The sequence below is a fragment of the Carlito syrichta genome, unplaced genomic scaffold (genome assembly GCF_000164805.1).
Source record: "Carlito syrichta isolate Samal-C Ts95f unplaced genomic scaffold, Tarsius_syrichta-2.0.1 Scaffold305629, whole genome shotgun sequence".
NCBI classification, from domain to species: Eukaryota; Metazoa; Chordata; class Mammalia; order Primates; family Tarsiidae; genus Carlito; species Carlito syrichta.
The window spans coordinates 179414-193245 of NW_007249725.1; the positions used below are offsets into that span (position 1 = coordinate 179414).

Below are 13832 nucleotides of genomic sequence, written 5' to 3' on the forward strand. Positions count from 1 at the left end.
ACAGCCGAGAGTCCAGCACTGACTGGCCAGGCCCAAGAACCATGTGTTCAGGGGCAGAACAGTCTCCTGAACTACAGGTTTGAAGTTCATGGGAGAGGTGGGACAGAGCAAGGCTGCAGCAACTGGAACTCCTTGGCCTCACCTTGGCATGCCCCTCACTGACTCTTTGCACAAGACTATGGAATCCCCTGAGGCTTCCCAGGGAAGTCAGGTATGCTAGAGACAAGACTGGGCTCTTCACGTGCCCCCTCTTCTTCCTCAGGCCACAGGTTCTGATTTCCATGGTTCTCAGAGGTCACAGGAGACTAAGTGATGGCAGCAGCCAGCTTTCTGCCACTACCAACAGGACCCCAGGTGAGCTGTCCCCAGGGCCTGGCAGTGCCCCCAGCCAGAGTCCCTGTGGTTTTTTCCATACCTATGACGTTCACTGCATCTCCTAAACTCTGTGGCCCCTTCCCTATTGTCTCCCTGTGGCTCACAGGGCCTCCAGGTCCTGACTGTCACATGCACCCATGTCGAAGTTCAGTCTTACCCACAGCAGTCCCTGTTGTTCCAGGCCAAAGTGACCTTCGAAGATGTGGCTGTGCTACTCTCCCAGGAGGAATGGGACCGCCTGGGCCCTGCTCAGAGGGGCCTCTACCGAAATGTGATGATGGAGACCTACGGGAACGTGGTCTCACTGGGTAAGGCCCTGCAGCAGGCCTGGTCCATGTATCTATATATGTTAGACTTGAACAGGGGCTTCCCACTGGTGGGGACCTGGGGCAGGTTGCTCCTGGAGGCTCGTTCATCACCTCCCTGGGTGCTCAGCTCCAGCAGGAGGACAATCCTATCCATCTTCATGTCCCCACAGGTAGCATGGGAAGGGGAAAGGGGAAAGCTCAGCAAATGTTATATAAACAAAGACTTCCCTCCCCATGAACAGGACTTCCAGGATCCAAGCCTAAAGTGATCTCCCAGCTGGAGCGAGGAGAAGAGCCATGGGTTCTGGACAGGAAGGGGACAGAGGAGAGCCAGGGCCGGGAGCACGGCTGCTCAGGTGAGTAAGGGTAGCTGGCCCCTCCTTCACTGAGGGCTGAGCAGGACTTGAGCAGAGCTGTGGACCTCACTCAGGCTGAACTGCTGATAGCAGTGGCTTCCATCTGGGGCAAGCCGTATCAGGCCTTACCTGGCAAAGGAGTCTGTGGGCTGGGGTTGTGAGTTAGGTGACAGGTCAATGACAGGAAGTGAGCGTAGTAGTGAATCTTGAAGGGTTAACATGCAGAACCACATAGAGGTGAAATTGGGGCATGGCTGTAATGATTTTATCCTGGCCAGAGGGACTGGTCAGCTAGGTTTGGTCCTAATGGGACATTTAGTTTTTTAGGATTATCTGATTGATTTAGAAAAGAAGAACAGGCCAGACACGGTGGCTCATGCCTATGATACCAGTACTTTGAGAGGCCGAGGTGAGAGGATTGCCTGAGCCCATGGGTTCGAGACCAGCCCGGGCAACTTAGCAAACCCTCACCTCTACAATAAATTTTACAAAAATTAGCTGGGCGTGGTGGCGCATGCCTATAGTTCCGGTTACTTGGAAGGCTGAGGCAGAAGGATCACCTGAGCTCAGCAGGCTGAGGCTATCGTGGCTGTGAGTGTGCCACTGCACTCCAGCCTGGGCAAAAAAGAGTGAGACTTCAAGTCAAAACAAAAAAGAAAGAACAAAGCATTCTAAATGCAGAAGAGAGGTTTCTCAACCTGACATTCAAGATAAAGGGGGTTGAAAGCTCACTGTTTCAGCTCAAGAACAAGACAGGAGCCCACCATCCCCATATAACATTGTACTGGGGTTCTTGAGTGAAATAAGGCAAAATAAAACTAAAACCATAAGTATTAGAAAGGAAAAAGAAAATTGTTTGCAGTTCATGTGATTGTCAATTTGGAAAAGAATTTATTAGAATTCACAAGAGAAATTACCAGTTTTGCTGGATACAAATTAGTTGTATTTCTGTTTGTCAGCAACAAGCAAATTTGTAATTTTTTAAAAGGTAACATTTATAATAGCGTCAGGAATATAAAGTATCTAGGAATTAATCTAAGGAAAGATGTCCCAGACCTTTATGGACAAAATTATATAAAGAAAGGTGGTATAAATACACAGATCTGATACTAAAGGCTGTGTTCAGTTGATTTATGTGAATAACTTCTGACTTCAGGAAGGGTGATGTCTGAGTCTTGGGAAAACCTCAGTCAGCCTGTCCTGCCCAGTATGTTTCCCCTCAGGGTGGGTGGGGAAGACATGGGCAATACCTCCATTGGCTGATCAGCTTTAGCATCTCAATTGTGGCAGTTTTCCCCTTGAAAGCTGTCCCTTGTTTCTAGAGATTCTGTGGACAAGGTACTAGGTGCTACAATCTACCTTTTTGGGGGCTACAAAATTAGATGTCCTCAGAGAAATTTAATTTTCCAGTGACTTAAACAAGAAGACACAGTATCATGTCGTGGAAATATTACACAGACCTTCTGTTTACTGACTGCAGCCTTAGGAGGCTAGAAAATAGGACAGCTTTGTGAAGCTGTTACCAAACCAGATCTGTGCTCTTGGGTGGCCAGCTGTACGTTACCTGATGGACTGCTTAAATTCCCTTTAAGTGCCCTTTGAATCTGATGCCAAAGAGACTGTGAAATTCTCCAGGAGCATGGTAGGTTAGAGATGAGAAATTTTTGCACAGAAGCACCTGGTTGCCTTACCTCAAGCAGAGACCGCATAGCCAGGCATGGTGGCTCATGCCTGTAATCCCAGGACTTGGAAGACAAAGGAGAGAAGATTGCCTGAGCCCAAGGGTTTGAGACCAGCCTGGGTAATTTGGTGAGACCTTATCTCTACAGTAAATTAATTTTTTTAAAAAATTATCCAGGTGTGGTGGCTGAGGCAGGAGAATCCACTGAGCCCAGCAGATCAAGGCTGCGGTGGCCATGAATGTGCCACTACACTCCAGTCTGGGCAACAGAGTGAGACTACAACTCAAAAAAAAAAAAAACGGAGGCCACAGAAAACAATGAACTGAGCCAGTTTTAGATTAATTATGTGCATATAAGTACAAACTGCCTGCCACAGCCTGGATTGCCACTGCTGGCATCAGAGGAGCAGAATGTACCATTGCCTTGTCCTGGCAGTTCCTCAGGATAGATGAGTGTGTGCACCTCCCTAGCCTTGCCCATGCTATTTTTAACTAAGTGAATTACACTTATATGTTGTAACAGCAATGAAAGGATTTTCCAAGGGGAGTGTTTTGTTGTCACTGAAACTCTCTATTCCTTTTCCAGACAACCTCAGATGTGACCACACTGCATCCTGTATGCAACAAGACAGTTTATTTTGTCCATGGGGTAAGTGTATATCTGATTTTTTTTTTTCAGTGCAATCCCAGAAGGTGTTAATGCTAACATTTTACCAGAAGGCAGAGATTACCCAGGCTGCTAAAAAGCTTGTTATACAATTCCTCCAAATGCTACAAAACACCAGACAGGGGTGTTTGTTTGTTTGTTTGTTTGTTTGTTTGTTTGTTTGTGGACGGTCTTACTCTGTCACCCAGGCTAGAGTGCAGTGAGTGGCATGATCATAGCTCATTGCAGCTTGGAACTCCTGGGCTAGGCAGTTTTCTCACCTTGGCCTCCTTAAATACACTGCAATTATAGGCATGAGCCACTGCACCCAGCCAATTTCTTTAAATATTTATTTCAGTGGAGTGACGTTTTTTCCCTTTATTTGTTTTGCTACACTTAAAACATACTTCCCTACTCTATCCTTAAAACAACAACTGAAGCCATCATCCTGAAAGCCAGTGGCTCTTGGCTCAAGCTCAGCTTCTGCATAGTGTGGATGCAAGGTGCAGTCAGGTGTGGCCTGTCGCCAGCCTTCACAGCAGCTTGAGTCCATCTTGCTAACATCACATGATCCTTTGTGCCATGGATGATTGTGAGTAACCGTCTATACAATTTTTTTATTATTATTATTAGCATCATCTTAAGCATCTTGTTATTCTACCATCAGGTCAGAAGTCACCCATTTAGGAAACCTCAAACAATAGAAATGATACTTTTCAATGCAAATGAGTAATTATTTATTTGGTCTACAGGCTTTTTTCTGTGAAGATGAGGCTTATAAGTTTTTTAAAAAATTGTTTCTATCAGTTTAAAAAAATAAACTGTTTCTATCAGTTTAGAAAACACATAGAATAACTTTCTAACATGTGATATTAAGAACCTTAATAGACAGATGACAGTGAATTGAGATTTTTTAAAATGAAGAATCTGTTAAATCTCGTTTCAATTTATCAGTACACTTAATCAATAAATCGCTCTGAAGAGAGTAAAAAGACACAGAAACACCCAATAAGAAAAGTGGCACAACACTTGAACAAGTTTCTGATAGACTGGGAAAACCAAAGGGTCAATAAACAAGGAACATTCTCAGCCTCGTTATTCATCAGTAAAATGGAATTCAAAACCACTATGATACATCATTTATATTTTCAGAATGGAAAAAAACTGAAAGATCAGAAAGTATCGAGTGTGGCTGTAGAGCATCTAATGGGGACGTAAATTCACATAACCATTTTGAGAAACAGTTTGACATTATCTAATGAAATTGAAAATATGAATTCTTAGGTTCACTTCTTCCACTCCTGCAGGCATATAGAAAGAACATTTGTGTGTGAGCACCAGAAAACATACAAGAATCTTTATAGAAGTATGCTTCACGATGGAAAAAGTGAAAAATACAAATGTCCTTCAACAGTAGAAAGATAAATAAACTATGTGTTTCAATATAATGGAATATACTGCAGTAAAAATAATTGAATAACTGCTACAAAACAACACAATACATAACAACACAAAGGGTACCTGGTCCTAAACCAGGGGAAGTGAGGACCAGTTGGAGGCCCAAACTTCACCTGCATATAGATTACTTATGTACCTAATCCTGATTTGTACCCCACATCTTTTTAATAAAATAAAGTTAAAAAAAAACACAATGGATATCAGGAACATAATGCTTAGAGGGGAAGAAAGTTGCAGGAGACTGCACCATGGAATTATAGAAAGCTCAGAAACATGAATAATTAAATTGTTATTTAGATATACAAACTTTTAAGATGAAACTATTTTTTTTTAAAAGCAAGAAGGCTTACAATTCCAGTCAAGATGTAGTATCAGGGACCAGAGTTATGCTGCCACTTGAAACTGCTGAAAATCTGGACAAGATATGTGAAACACATCTCTTGAGATGTTCAACATCAGCCTCTCATTGGAACAGTCAACAAGAGAAAATGATCCCTGAGAAACAGGAAGCAAAATGTGCCCTGCAATTGCCCCAACTCACTCACACTTAGAGAAAGCCACGCAGAAATGGAAGCATGATAGAGTTTATTAGTCTCCTTGAGTTGAAAAGACAGAGCTGGGAGTCAAATGGAAGGGTAACAGAAATCAGTTTTACAAAGAGATTTTTGGAAATCTGCAGAGAATCCCCCTTGAATATTCAGTTGAATACTGATTAGCAAATGCATGTGAAGAAATTGTCCAAGGTCAAGAGTCACCAGAAGGAATTAGAGGGAGTAGTACCTGTGGTAGACAGAACTTAAGATCTCCACCATCTGTGTACATATTCACCAGGACTATGAATATGATGGGTTTTACTCTCACGATTAGATTCTGTTATATGACAATGTTTCCTTTAAAAAATACAAAGTAGGCTGGGCTCCGTGGCTCAGCCTGTAATCCCGCGCTTTGGTAGGCCGAGGTGAGTGGATTGCCTGAGGCCATGTGTTCGAGACCCGCCTGGGCAACTTGGCGAGACCTCATCTCTACAATAAATAAAAAAATTAGCCAGGTGTGGTAGCGTGCACCTGTAATTCCGCGCGTCTGTAATTCTGGCTACCTGGAAGACTGAGGCGGAAGGATCGCCGGAGGACAGTAGGTCAAGGCTGCAGTGGCCAGGAGCAGCCACTGCACTCCAGTCTAGGCAACAGAGTGAGACTCTAACTCAAAAAAAAATAAGAGAGAGAATACAAAGTAGCTGGGCTCTGTGGCTCAGCCTGTAATCCCGTGCTTTGGGAGGCTGAGGTGAGTGGATTACCTGAGCCCGCGGGTTCGAGACCCGCCTGGACAACTTGGCGAGACCTCATCTCTACAATAAAAAAAAAAAAAATTAGCCAGGCGTGGTAGCGTGCACCTGTAGTTCCAGCTACTTGGAACGCTGAGGTGGAAGGATCACCAGAGCCCAGCAGGTCGAGGCTGCAGTGGCCGGGAGTGGCCACTGCACTCCAGTCTGGGCAACTGAGTGAGACTCCAACTCAAAAAAAAAAAAGAATACAAAGTGCCAGACATGGTAGCTCATGCCTGTAATTTCAGTACTTTGGGAGGCAGAAGTGAGAGGATTGTCTAAGCCCAACAGATCAAGGCTATGGTGGCCGTGAACATGCCACTGCACTCCAGCCTGGGTGACAGTGAGACTTTGACTTAAAAAAAAAAAAAGTATAAAGTACTTTAAAACTGGATTTAGAGATCAGAGCCAGGAGCCAGAGATTCAAAGTATAAGAAGGATTTGATGAACCATTGCTACATTGAAGATGGAGGAGGGCATATATGGCAAGAAATGTAGGCAGTATTTAGAAGCTGAAAGCAGCTTCCAGCTGACATCTAGCAAGGAAACAGTCACCTTGGTCCTATAGCTACAGGGAGCTAAATTTTGCCAATGAAAGAATGAGCTTTAGTATTGGATTTATCCCCCAAGCCTCCACACAAGAACTTAGACTGGCCAACCCTTTATTTTAGAAAGTGAAATTCTGAACAGAGAATTTAGGCATACCATATGAAATCATGGCCTGCAGAACTAATACGTGGGTGTTGTTTTAAGCTGCTGAATTTGTAGTAATTTGTAACATGTCAATAGCAAACTAATGCATTGCCCAGTGCTCACAAAAGACTGGGAATACTATCTGCTCTTAAGAGCCATAGTAGAAAACCTCATAATTCACAGGGCATCAGAGTACTAAGAAAGGTCTTGTCTCAGAAGTAAAATAACTCCTTCTACTATTCTGGTCCCACCTAACAAAGCTTAATAAAAGCATGACCCCAAAAAACATGGTATTTTCTTTCCTTTTTTTTCTTTTTCTTTTTTGAATTGGAGTCTCACTCTGTCACCCAGGCTGGAGTGTGGTGGCATGCTCGCAGCCACCACAGCCTTGACCTGCTGAGTTCAGGTGATCCTTCCATTTCAACCTTCCAAGCTGGAACTACAGACATGTATCACCACACCCAGCTAATTTTTTTTTATTTATTGAAGAGATGAGGACTCACCAAGTTGCCCAGACTGGTCTCCAAACCTGTGGGCACAGGCAATCCTCTTGCCTCCACCTTCCAAAGTGTGGGATTACAGGCATGAGCCACTGTGCCTGGCCATGCTATTTTTAAGTAACTTAACAAAACATCAGAACAAAACTCAAGGATATTTATAGGAATACAGAAATACCCAGCACCAAACAAGGTAAACTCTATGATGTCTAGCATCTAATTAAAATTATCAGGCATGCAAAGAAGAAAATATAACCATAATCAGAAAAACTAGTCAAGTGAAACTGACCAGAAATGAAACAAATGTTAGAATTAGAAGACAAGATCATTAAAACATTCCATATGTTCAAGGAGGTAAAGGAAATGTTGAACATATTAAGTTCAACATTTTTAGAGATAAAATGACAATGAAATGTAAAATTCACTAGATGGAGTTAATGTCACATTAGGCATTGCATAAGAAAAGATTAATGAACTTAAAGACATAGCAGTAGGAACCATTGAAAAGAAAACAGAAGAAAGCCTGAAAAAGACCAAAGTTATCAGTGCTGTGAGATATCCTGAAGTGGCCTGATGTACAGCTGACCCTTAAACAATACAGGTTTAAATGGTGCAGATTCACTAGATTGTCTTCTACCTTTACCACCCCTAAGAAAGCAAGACCAGTCTCTCCTCTTTCTCCTCTTTAGCCCACTCAACATGAAGACAACACTCTCACTTAATAATAAATCTATGGCCAGGCATAGTGGCTCAGCCTGTAATCCCAGCACTTTGAGAGGCCGAGGCAAGAGGATTGCCTGAGCCTGGGGGTTTGAGACCAGCCTGGGCAACTTGGTGAGACCTCATCTCTACAATAAATCACAAAGAGTAGCCAGGCATGATAGCTTGTGTCTATAGTTCCAGCTACTTGGAAGGCTGAGGTGAAAGGATTGCCTAAACCTAGCAGGTCGAGACTGCGGTAACCATGAGTGTGACACTGTACTCCAGCCTGGGCGACAGAGTGAGACTTCGACTCAAATACTAATACTAATACTACTACTAATAATGTTAACGTTTTTCCAAATATGATGAAAACTATAAACACACAGATCCAAGAAGCTCAATTCATCCTTTGCATAATAAACATGAAGAAAATTACATTAAACCTCTTTACAATCAAATTGAGCAAAACCAATGATAAAATGTTTCAAGCAGCCAGAGGAAAACATGTTATATCCAGAGGAACAAGGGATGACAGCTGATTTTGTCTGAAACAATAAAAGTGAGAAGACAGTGGAACACCTTTAAAGTACTGAGGGGACAGACACTTGTCAACTAGAATTTTATTCCCAGTGAAAATATCTTTCAAAATTAAAGGCAGAGCCAGGCATGGTAACTCACACCTGTAACCCTCGCACTTTGGGAGACCAAGGCAGGAAGATTAAGCCTAGGAGTGCAAGACCAGCCTGGGCAACATAGCAAGACTTCATTTCTACAAAAAATTTTAAAAATTAGCCAGGTGTGGTGACACATACCTATAATCCCAGCTACTCAGGAGGCTGAGGTGGAAGGATTACCTGAGCCCAGAAGGTTGAGACTGTGATGAGTCATGATCATACTACTTTGAATAAGTTTTGAAGGCACACAGTATCTAACCTCAAAATTTATTATAAAGCTATGTCAGTTAAGACAATATGGTATTGGTATCAAAATAGAACATCTTAGCAGTGGAACAAAGTTCAGAAACAGATTCACATGTAATCAAAAATTGATTTCTGACAGAAGTACAAAGGCAATTCAATGGAGAAAGGATGTTTTTTCAACAGATCCTGCTGGATATTAATGTGCCAAAAAATGAATTTTGATTCATACTTTGCATATACAAGAATTAAATCAAAATGGTTTATAGACCAAAATATAAAACCTAGAACTATAAAACTTTTGGAAGAAGCCATAGGAGAAAAATCTTTGTGATTTGGGGTTAGGCAAAGATGTTATAAATAAGATACCAAAAATATAATTTATTTATTTATTTTATTTTTTTGAGTTGGAGTCTCACTCTGTTGCCCAGACTGGAGTGCAGTGGCACACTCCTGGCCACCGCAGCCTTGACCTGCTGGGCTCCTTCCAAGTAGCCGGAACTACAGGCGCGTGCTACCACACCTGGCTAGTTTTTTTAATTTATTGTAGAGATGATGTCTTGCCAAGTTGCCCAGGCAGGTCTCGAACCTGCGGGCTCAGGCAATCCACTCTCCTCAGCCTCCCAAGGCACGGGATTACAGGCTGAGCCACCGAGCCCAGCTATATAATTTATTTAAAAATTGATAAACTGAACTTTTTGAAAGTTAAGAACTTCTGTACTTTGAAAGACTTGCTAGAGTAAAAAGACAAGACACATTCTGGAAGACAATATTTTAAAAGCATGGCCTCCCAAAGTGCTGGGATTACAGGCTGAGCCACCAAGCCCGGCCATAAAAGCAAATAATGAATAAAATTGGAATAGTGGTTACCTTTGAAGGCCAGGGAATAGGGTTTGGGGGTACAGAGAAGCACAAAGGATGTCCAAGGTAGTCGTAACATTCGTTTTCATAAACTGGATTGTGGGTACATGAATGTTCATTCTACCATTATTCTTCATATCTTTTTATGATTACTTCATTAAGATACAATTTGCACACCATACAATTCACTCATTTAAAGTGTACAATTAAATGGTTTCAAGTGTATTCAGAGTTGTGCAGCCATCACCACAATCTATTTATTTATTTATTTATTTTGAGCCACAGTCTTATTCTTTGTCACCCAGACTGGAGTACAATGGCACGCTCATGGTTACTATGGTCAGTCTCGACCTGCTGGGCTCTGGCAATCCTTCCGCCTCAGCCTTCCAAGAATCTGGAGCTACAGGCATGCACCACCATGCCCAGCTAATTTTTTGAATTATTGTAGAGATGAAGTCTTGCCATGTTCCCCCGGCTGATCTTGAACCCATGGACTCGGGCAATCCTTTTGCCTCTGCCTCCCAGAGTACTGGGATTACAGTTGTGAGCCACTACGCTCAGGACCACAATCAATTTTAGAACATTTTCATTACCCCCAAAAGAAACCTTAGACCCATTAGATCCCCTCTCCAAGCCCTGGGCAACCACTGTAATCTGCTTTCTGTCGCTATAGATATCTGGACATTTCGCATAAATACAATCAACCAGTATGTATTCTTCTGTGACTGGCTTCTGTTACTTAGCATACTGTTTTCAAGGTTCATCTATATTGTAGCACTTGAAAGTACTTCAGTCCTTTTAATTGCCTAGTAATGTTTCATTGTATGTCTCCACATTTTATTTATCCACTCATTAATCAGTTGATGGACATTTGGCTTGTTTCCGTATTTCTTATATCCTCCATGTATTTTATAAACAAAAATTTAAATGCTGGGATTATAAGCTATTCCTCAGTTCTGGGAGAGGACACCAGAGCAGGCTTCATGGAGAGATGCCATTTGCAAAATGCCTTGAAAGATAAGTGCAACATTCAAAAATAAACTTGTGAGAGTTGAGTGATGGTCAGACTGAGTGAAGAGTGTGAGCCCTGTGGAGTTAAAGGGAACAAGGAAGATGACCCAGCTCAGTTCCAGAGATTCAGGCAGTTAGTGGAAAGGGAGAAAGGCAGAAGCCCAGGAGAGCAAACAGACCAAAGCAAGTATTGCTTAGTTATGCTACCACTTTGTGCTACAGTCAGAGAGGCAGCGTCCACGGGTTCTCCCCACTCTCCTGGATTCTGTGCCAGCCACTTTGAAAGAACAAATTTTAACTTTAAAGTCATTGCTATCAATTTTTTTTTTTTTTGAGTCAGAGTCTCACTCTGTCACTCAGGCTGGAGTGCAGTGGCAGCCTCAAACTCCTGGTCTCAAGCAGTCCTCCCACCTCAGCCTTCTGAGTAGCTGGGATTACAGGCATGAGCCACTGTGTCTGACTTAAAAAAAAAAAAAAAATTTTAGTGGCTACTCTATGTTAAAATATATGTCTCTTACCATAGTCTACCTTCAAAGAATAATTATCACTTCATATATAGTGTAAGAATCTTATAACAATATACTTTTGTCTTAGTCTGCTCAGGCAATCAGCAAAATACCATAGACTGGGTGGAAATCCAAGATCAAGGTGCTGGCCAACTCAGCTGTTTCTGGTGAGGGCTCTCATCCTGGTTTACAGTCGGCCATGTTCTCACTGTGTGCTCACGTGACCCCTTCTTTGTACACAGATTGGGGGACAGAAAGAGAACTCTGGTGTCTCTTATAAGGGTACTAATTCCATCATGAGAGTTGCTACCCATATAACCCTAACTACCTCCTATAGGCTTCATTTCCATATACTATCACATTGGGGTTAACACATGAATTTGGGGAGCATACATTCAGTCTATAACAACTTCCCTATTCCTTCACCCCAAATTGCTGTGATATTATGTTTTGCTCTCACATATGTTGTAACTCCACAATACATTACTGCTTTTGCTTTAAAAGACAATTATCTTTTATTTCTTTTTTTTTTTAAAGTCTTGCCATGTTCCCCCGGCTGGAGTGTGGTGGCATGATCACAGATCACTGCAGCATCAACCTCCTGGGCCGAGGTAATCCCTCCACCTTAGCCTCCCAAGTAGCTGGGACTACAGGTGTGCATCACCATGCCTAGCTCATTTTTTCATTTTTATTTTTTTGCAGAGACACGATCTCACTGTGTTGCCCAGGCTGGTCTCAAACTCCTGGGCTCAAGCAATCCTCCCGCCTTAGCCTTCCAAAGTGCTGGGATTACAGGTGTGAGTCACCGTACCCGCCCCAATGATCTTTTATAGCATTTTAGAACAGTTTTTCATAGTCTTTTATATTTCTGTTTTTTAAATGGTTACTATGCTAACCATTTCCAAAGAACTTCATTTCTTTCTCTTTTATTTATTTGTTTTGAAGTGGAGTCTCACTCTGTCACCTAGGCTGGAGTGCAATGGCACATTCATGACCACCCCACCGTTGATCCACTGGGCTCCAGCAATTCTTCCACTTCAGCCTTCCAAGTAGCCAGAACTACAGGCACACGCTACCATGCCCGGATAATTTTTGATTTATTGTAGAGACAAGGTCTTGACAAGTTGCCTGGGCTGGTCTTGAACCCGTTGGCTCAAGTAATCCACTTGTCTTGGTCTCCCAAAGTGCTGGAATTAGAGGCTGAGCTACCAAGCCCAGCCTTCATTTCTTTTTGTAAATCCAAGTTTTCTATCAAGTATCTTATTCCTTCTATCTGAAGAACTCCCTTTAACATTTCTTGTAGTATGGATTTCTGCTTACGAATTATCTTCATTGTTTATTATTATTAAATTATTTATTTATCTTTGTTTTTTGAGAGATATCTTCACTGGGCATAGAGTTTTAAGTGGACAGGTTTTGTTGTTGTTTTTTTCTTTAGCACTCTAGGGATATCAATACATCTCTAACAAACTTGATAGTTCCCAATAAAAACTCTGCCATAATTATTCTATTTGTTCCTCTGTATATCATGTATCTTTTTTTCCTCTGGCTTGTCTCCAAGATTATCTGTTTCTCTCATTCTTAGCAGTTTGATTATGAGTATATTTAAAACACATTTTGAGTTCAGATCTTCTTGAGTGTGTGTTTTGATGTCTTCTATTATTTTTACAAAAGGCTCAGCCATTATCTCTTTCAGTGTGTTTGCTTCCTTATTTTCTCCATTTTCTGGGATTCTTATTAGATGCATGTTAGGCCCATTTGATATTGATCCACAGTTCGTTTCAGTTTTGTTTTTGTTTTTCATTCATTTTTTTCTGTTAGTGTGTTTTTTATGTCTGGTATTTCCATTGGACTCTTTCATATAGTTTCTCTACTGAAATTCCCCATCCAATTATGCATCCAATCTGTGTCTTTTCAACTTTGGGTTATCTCTAAGTCTACTTCTGTTAATCGCTTTAGCTCTTGACCATTGGTTTTTGTTTTTTTTTTCTCTTTTGGGTATCTCATACTTTTTTATTGAATGCAACTATTATTCATAGGACAGTAGAGATGGAGGCAAATATTGTGTCTGGAAATGTAGCTTCTCTTATAAGACTATTAGTGAGTAAACCTGAGTCAGTCTAGTCTGGAGTTGGGCTAGGTATGTATTTTGTTGTTGACATGGTTACCTTTAGGTGCACCACCAGATTCAAATTTCTGTAGCACTTCCTTGTACTTAGCATGGGGGCGCCTAGTCTTCCACATGTATCTACCTCAGAGAGGGTTTCTCTCCTGCTCTTGCCCCTGTCCTACTAGTATACTACTCTTATTACTCAGTACTTGCTAGCCTCGGGCGGGGAGTGGAAAGGAAAGGGGATGCTCTTGTCCTGGTTCATCTTCAGCTGTACCTCAGAGTCTCAGAGATGAGGCCTTCTCAATGAATCTGACTTTTCCCTAGATTCGAGAGACTTCTAATTTTCTGGGCCAATGGCAGTTTCTTTTTTTTTTTTTTTTTTTTTTT

General features: G+C 41.8%; 1 protein-coding gene across 2 annotated transcripts in view; it reads left to right on the forward strand.

The window, feature by feature from the left end:
• The first annotated feature begins 270 nt into the window (after nt 1-270).
• Nucleotides 271-13832, forward strand: part of ZNF250 (zinc finger protein 250) — a 20835-nt gene continuing 7273 nt past the window's right edge. The window contains exons 1-4 of one of the 2 annotated variants that reach the window (XM_008061842.2): nt 271-354; nt 542-683; nt 926-1039; nt 3307-3369. In XM_008061842.2, the coding sequence (XP_008060033.1) occupies nt 313-354; nt 542-683; nt 926-1039; nt 3307-3369 (361 nt within the window). In that variant the 5' untranslated portion in view covers nt 271-312. The remainder of the gene's footprint in view (nt 355-541; nt 684-925; nt 1040-3306; nt 3370-13832) is intronic. The other variant, XM_008061843.2, reaches the window with a different exon arrangement.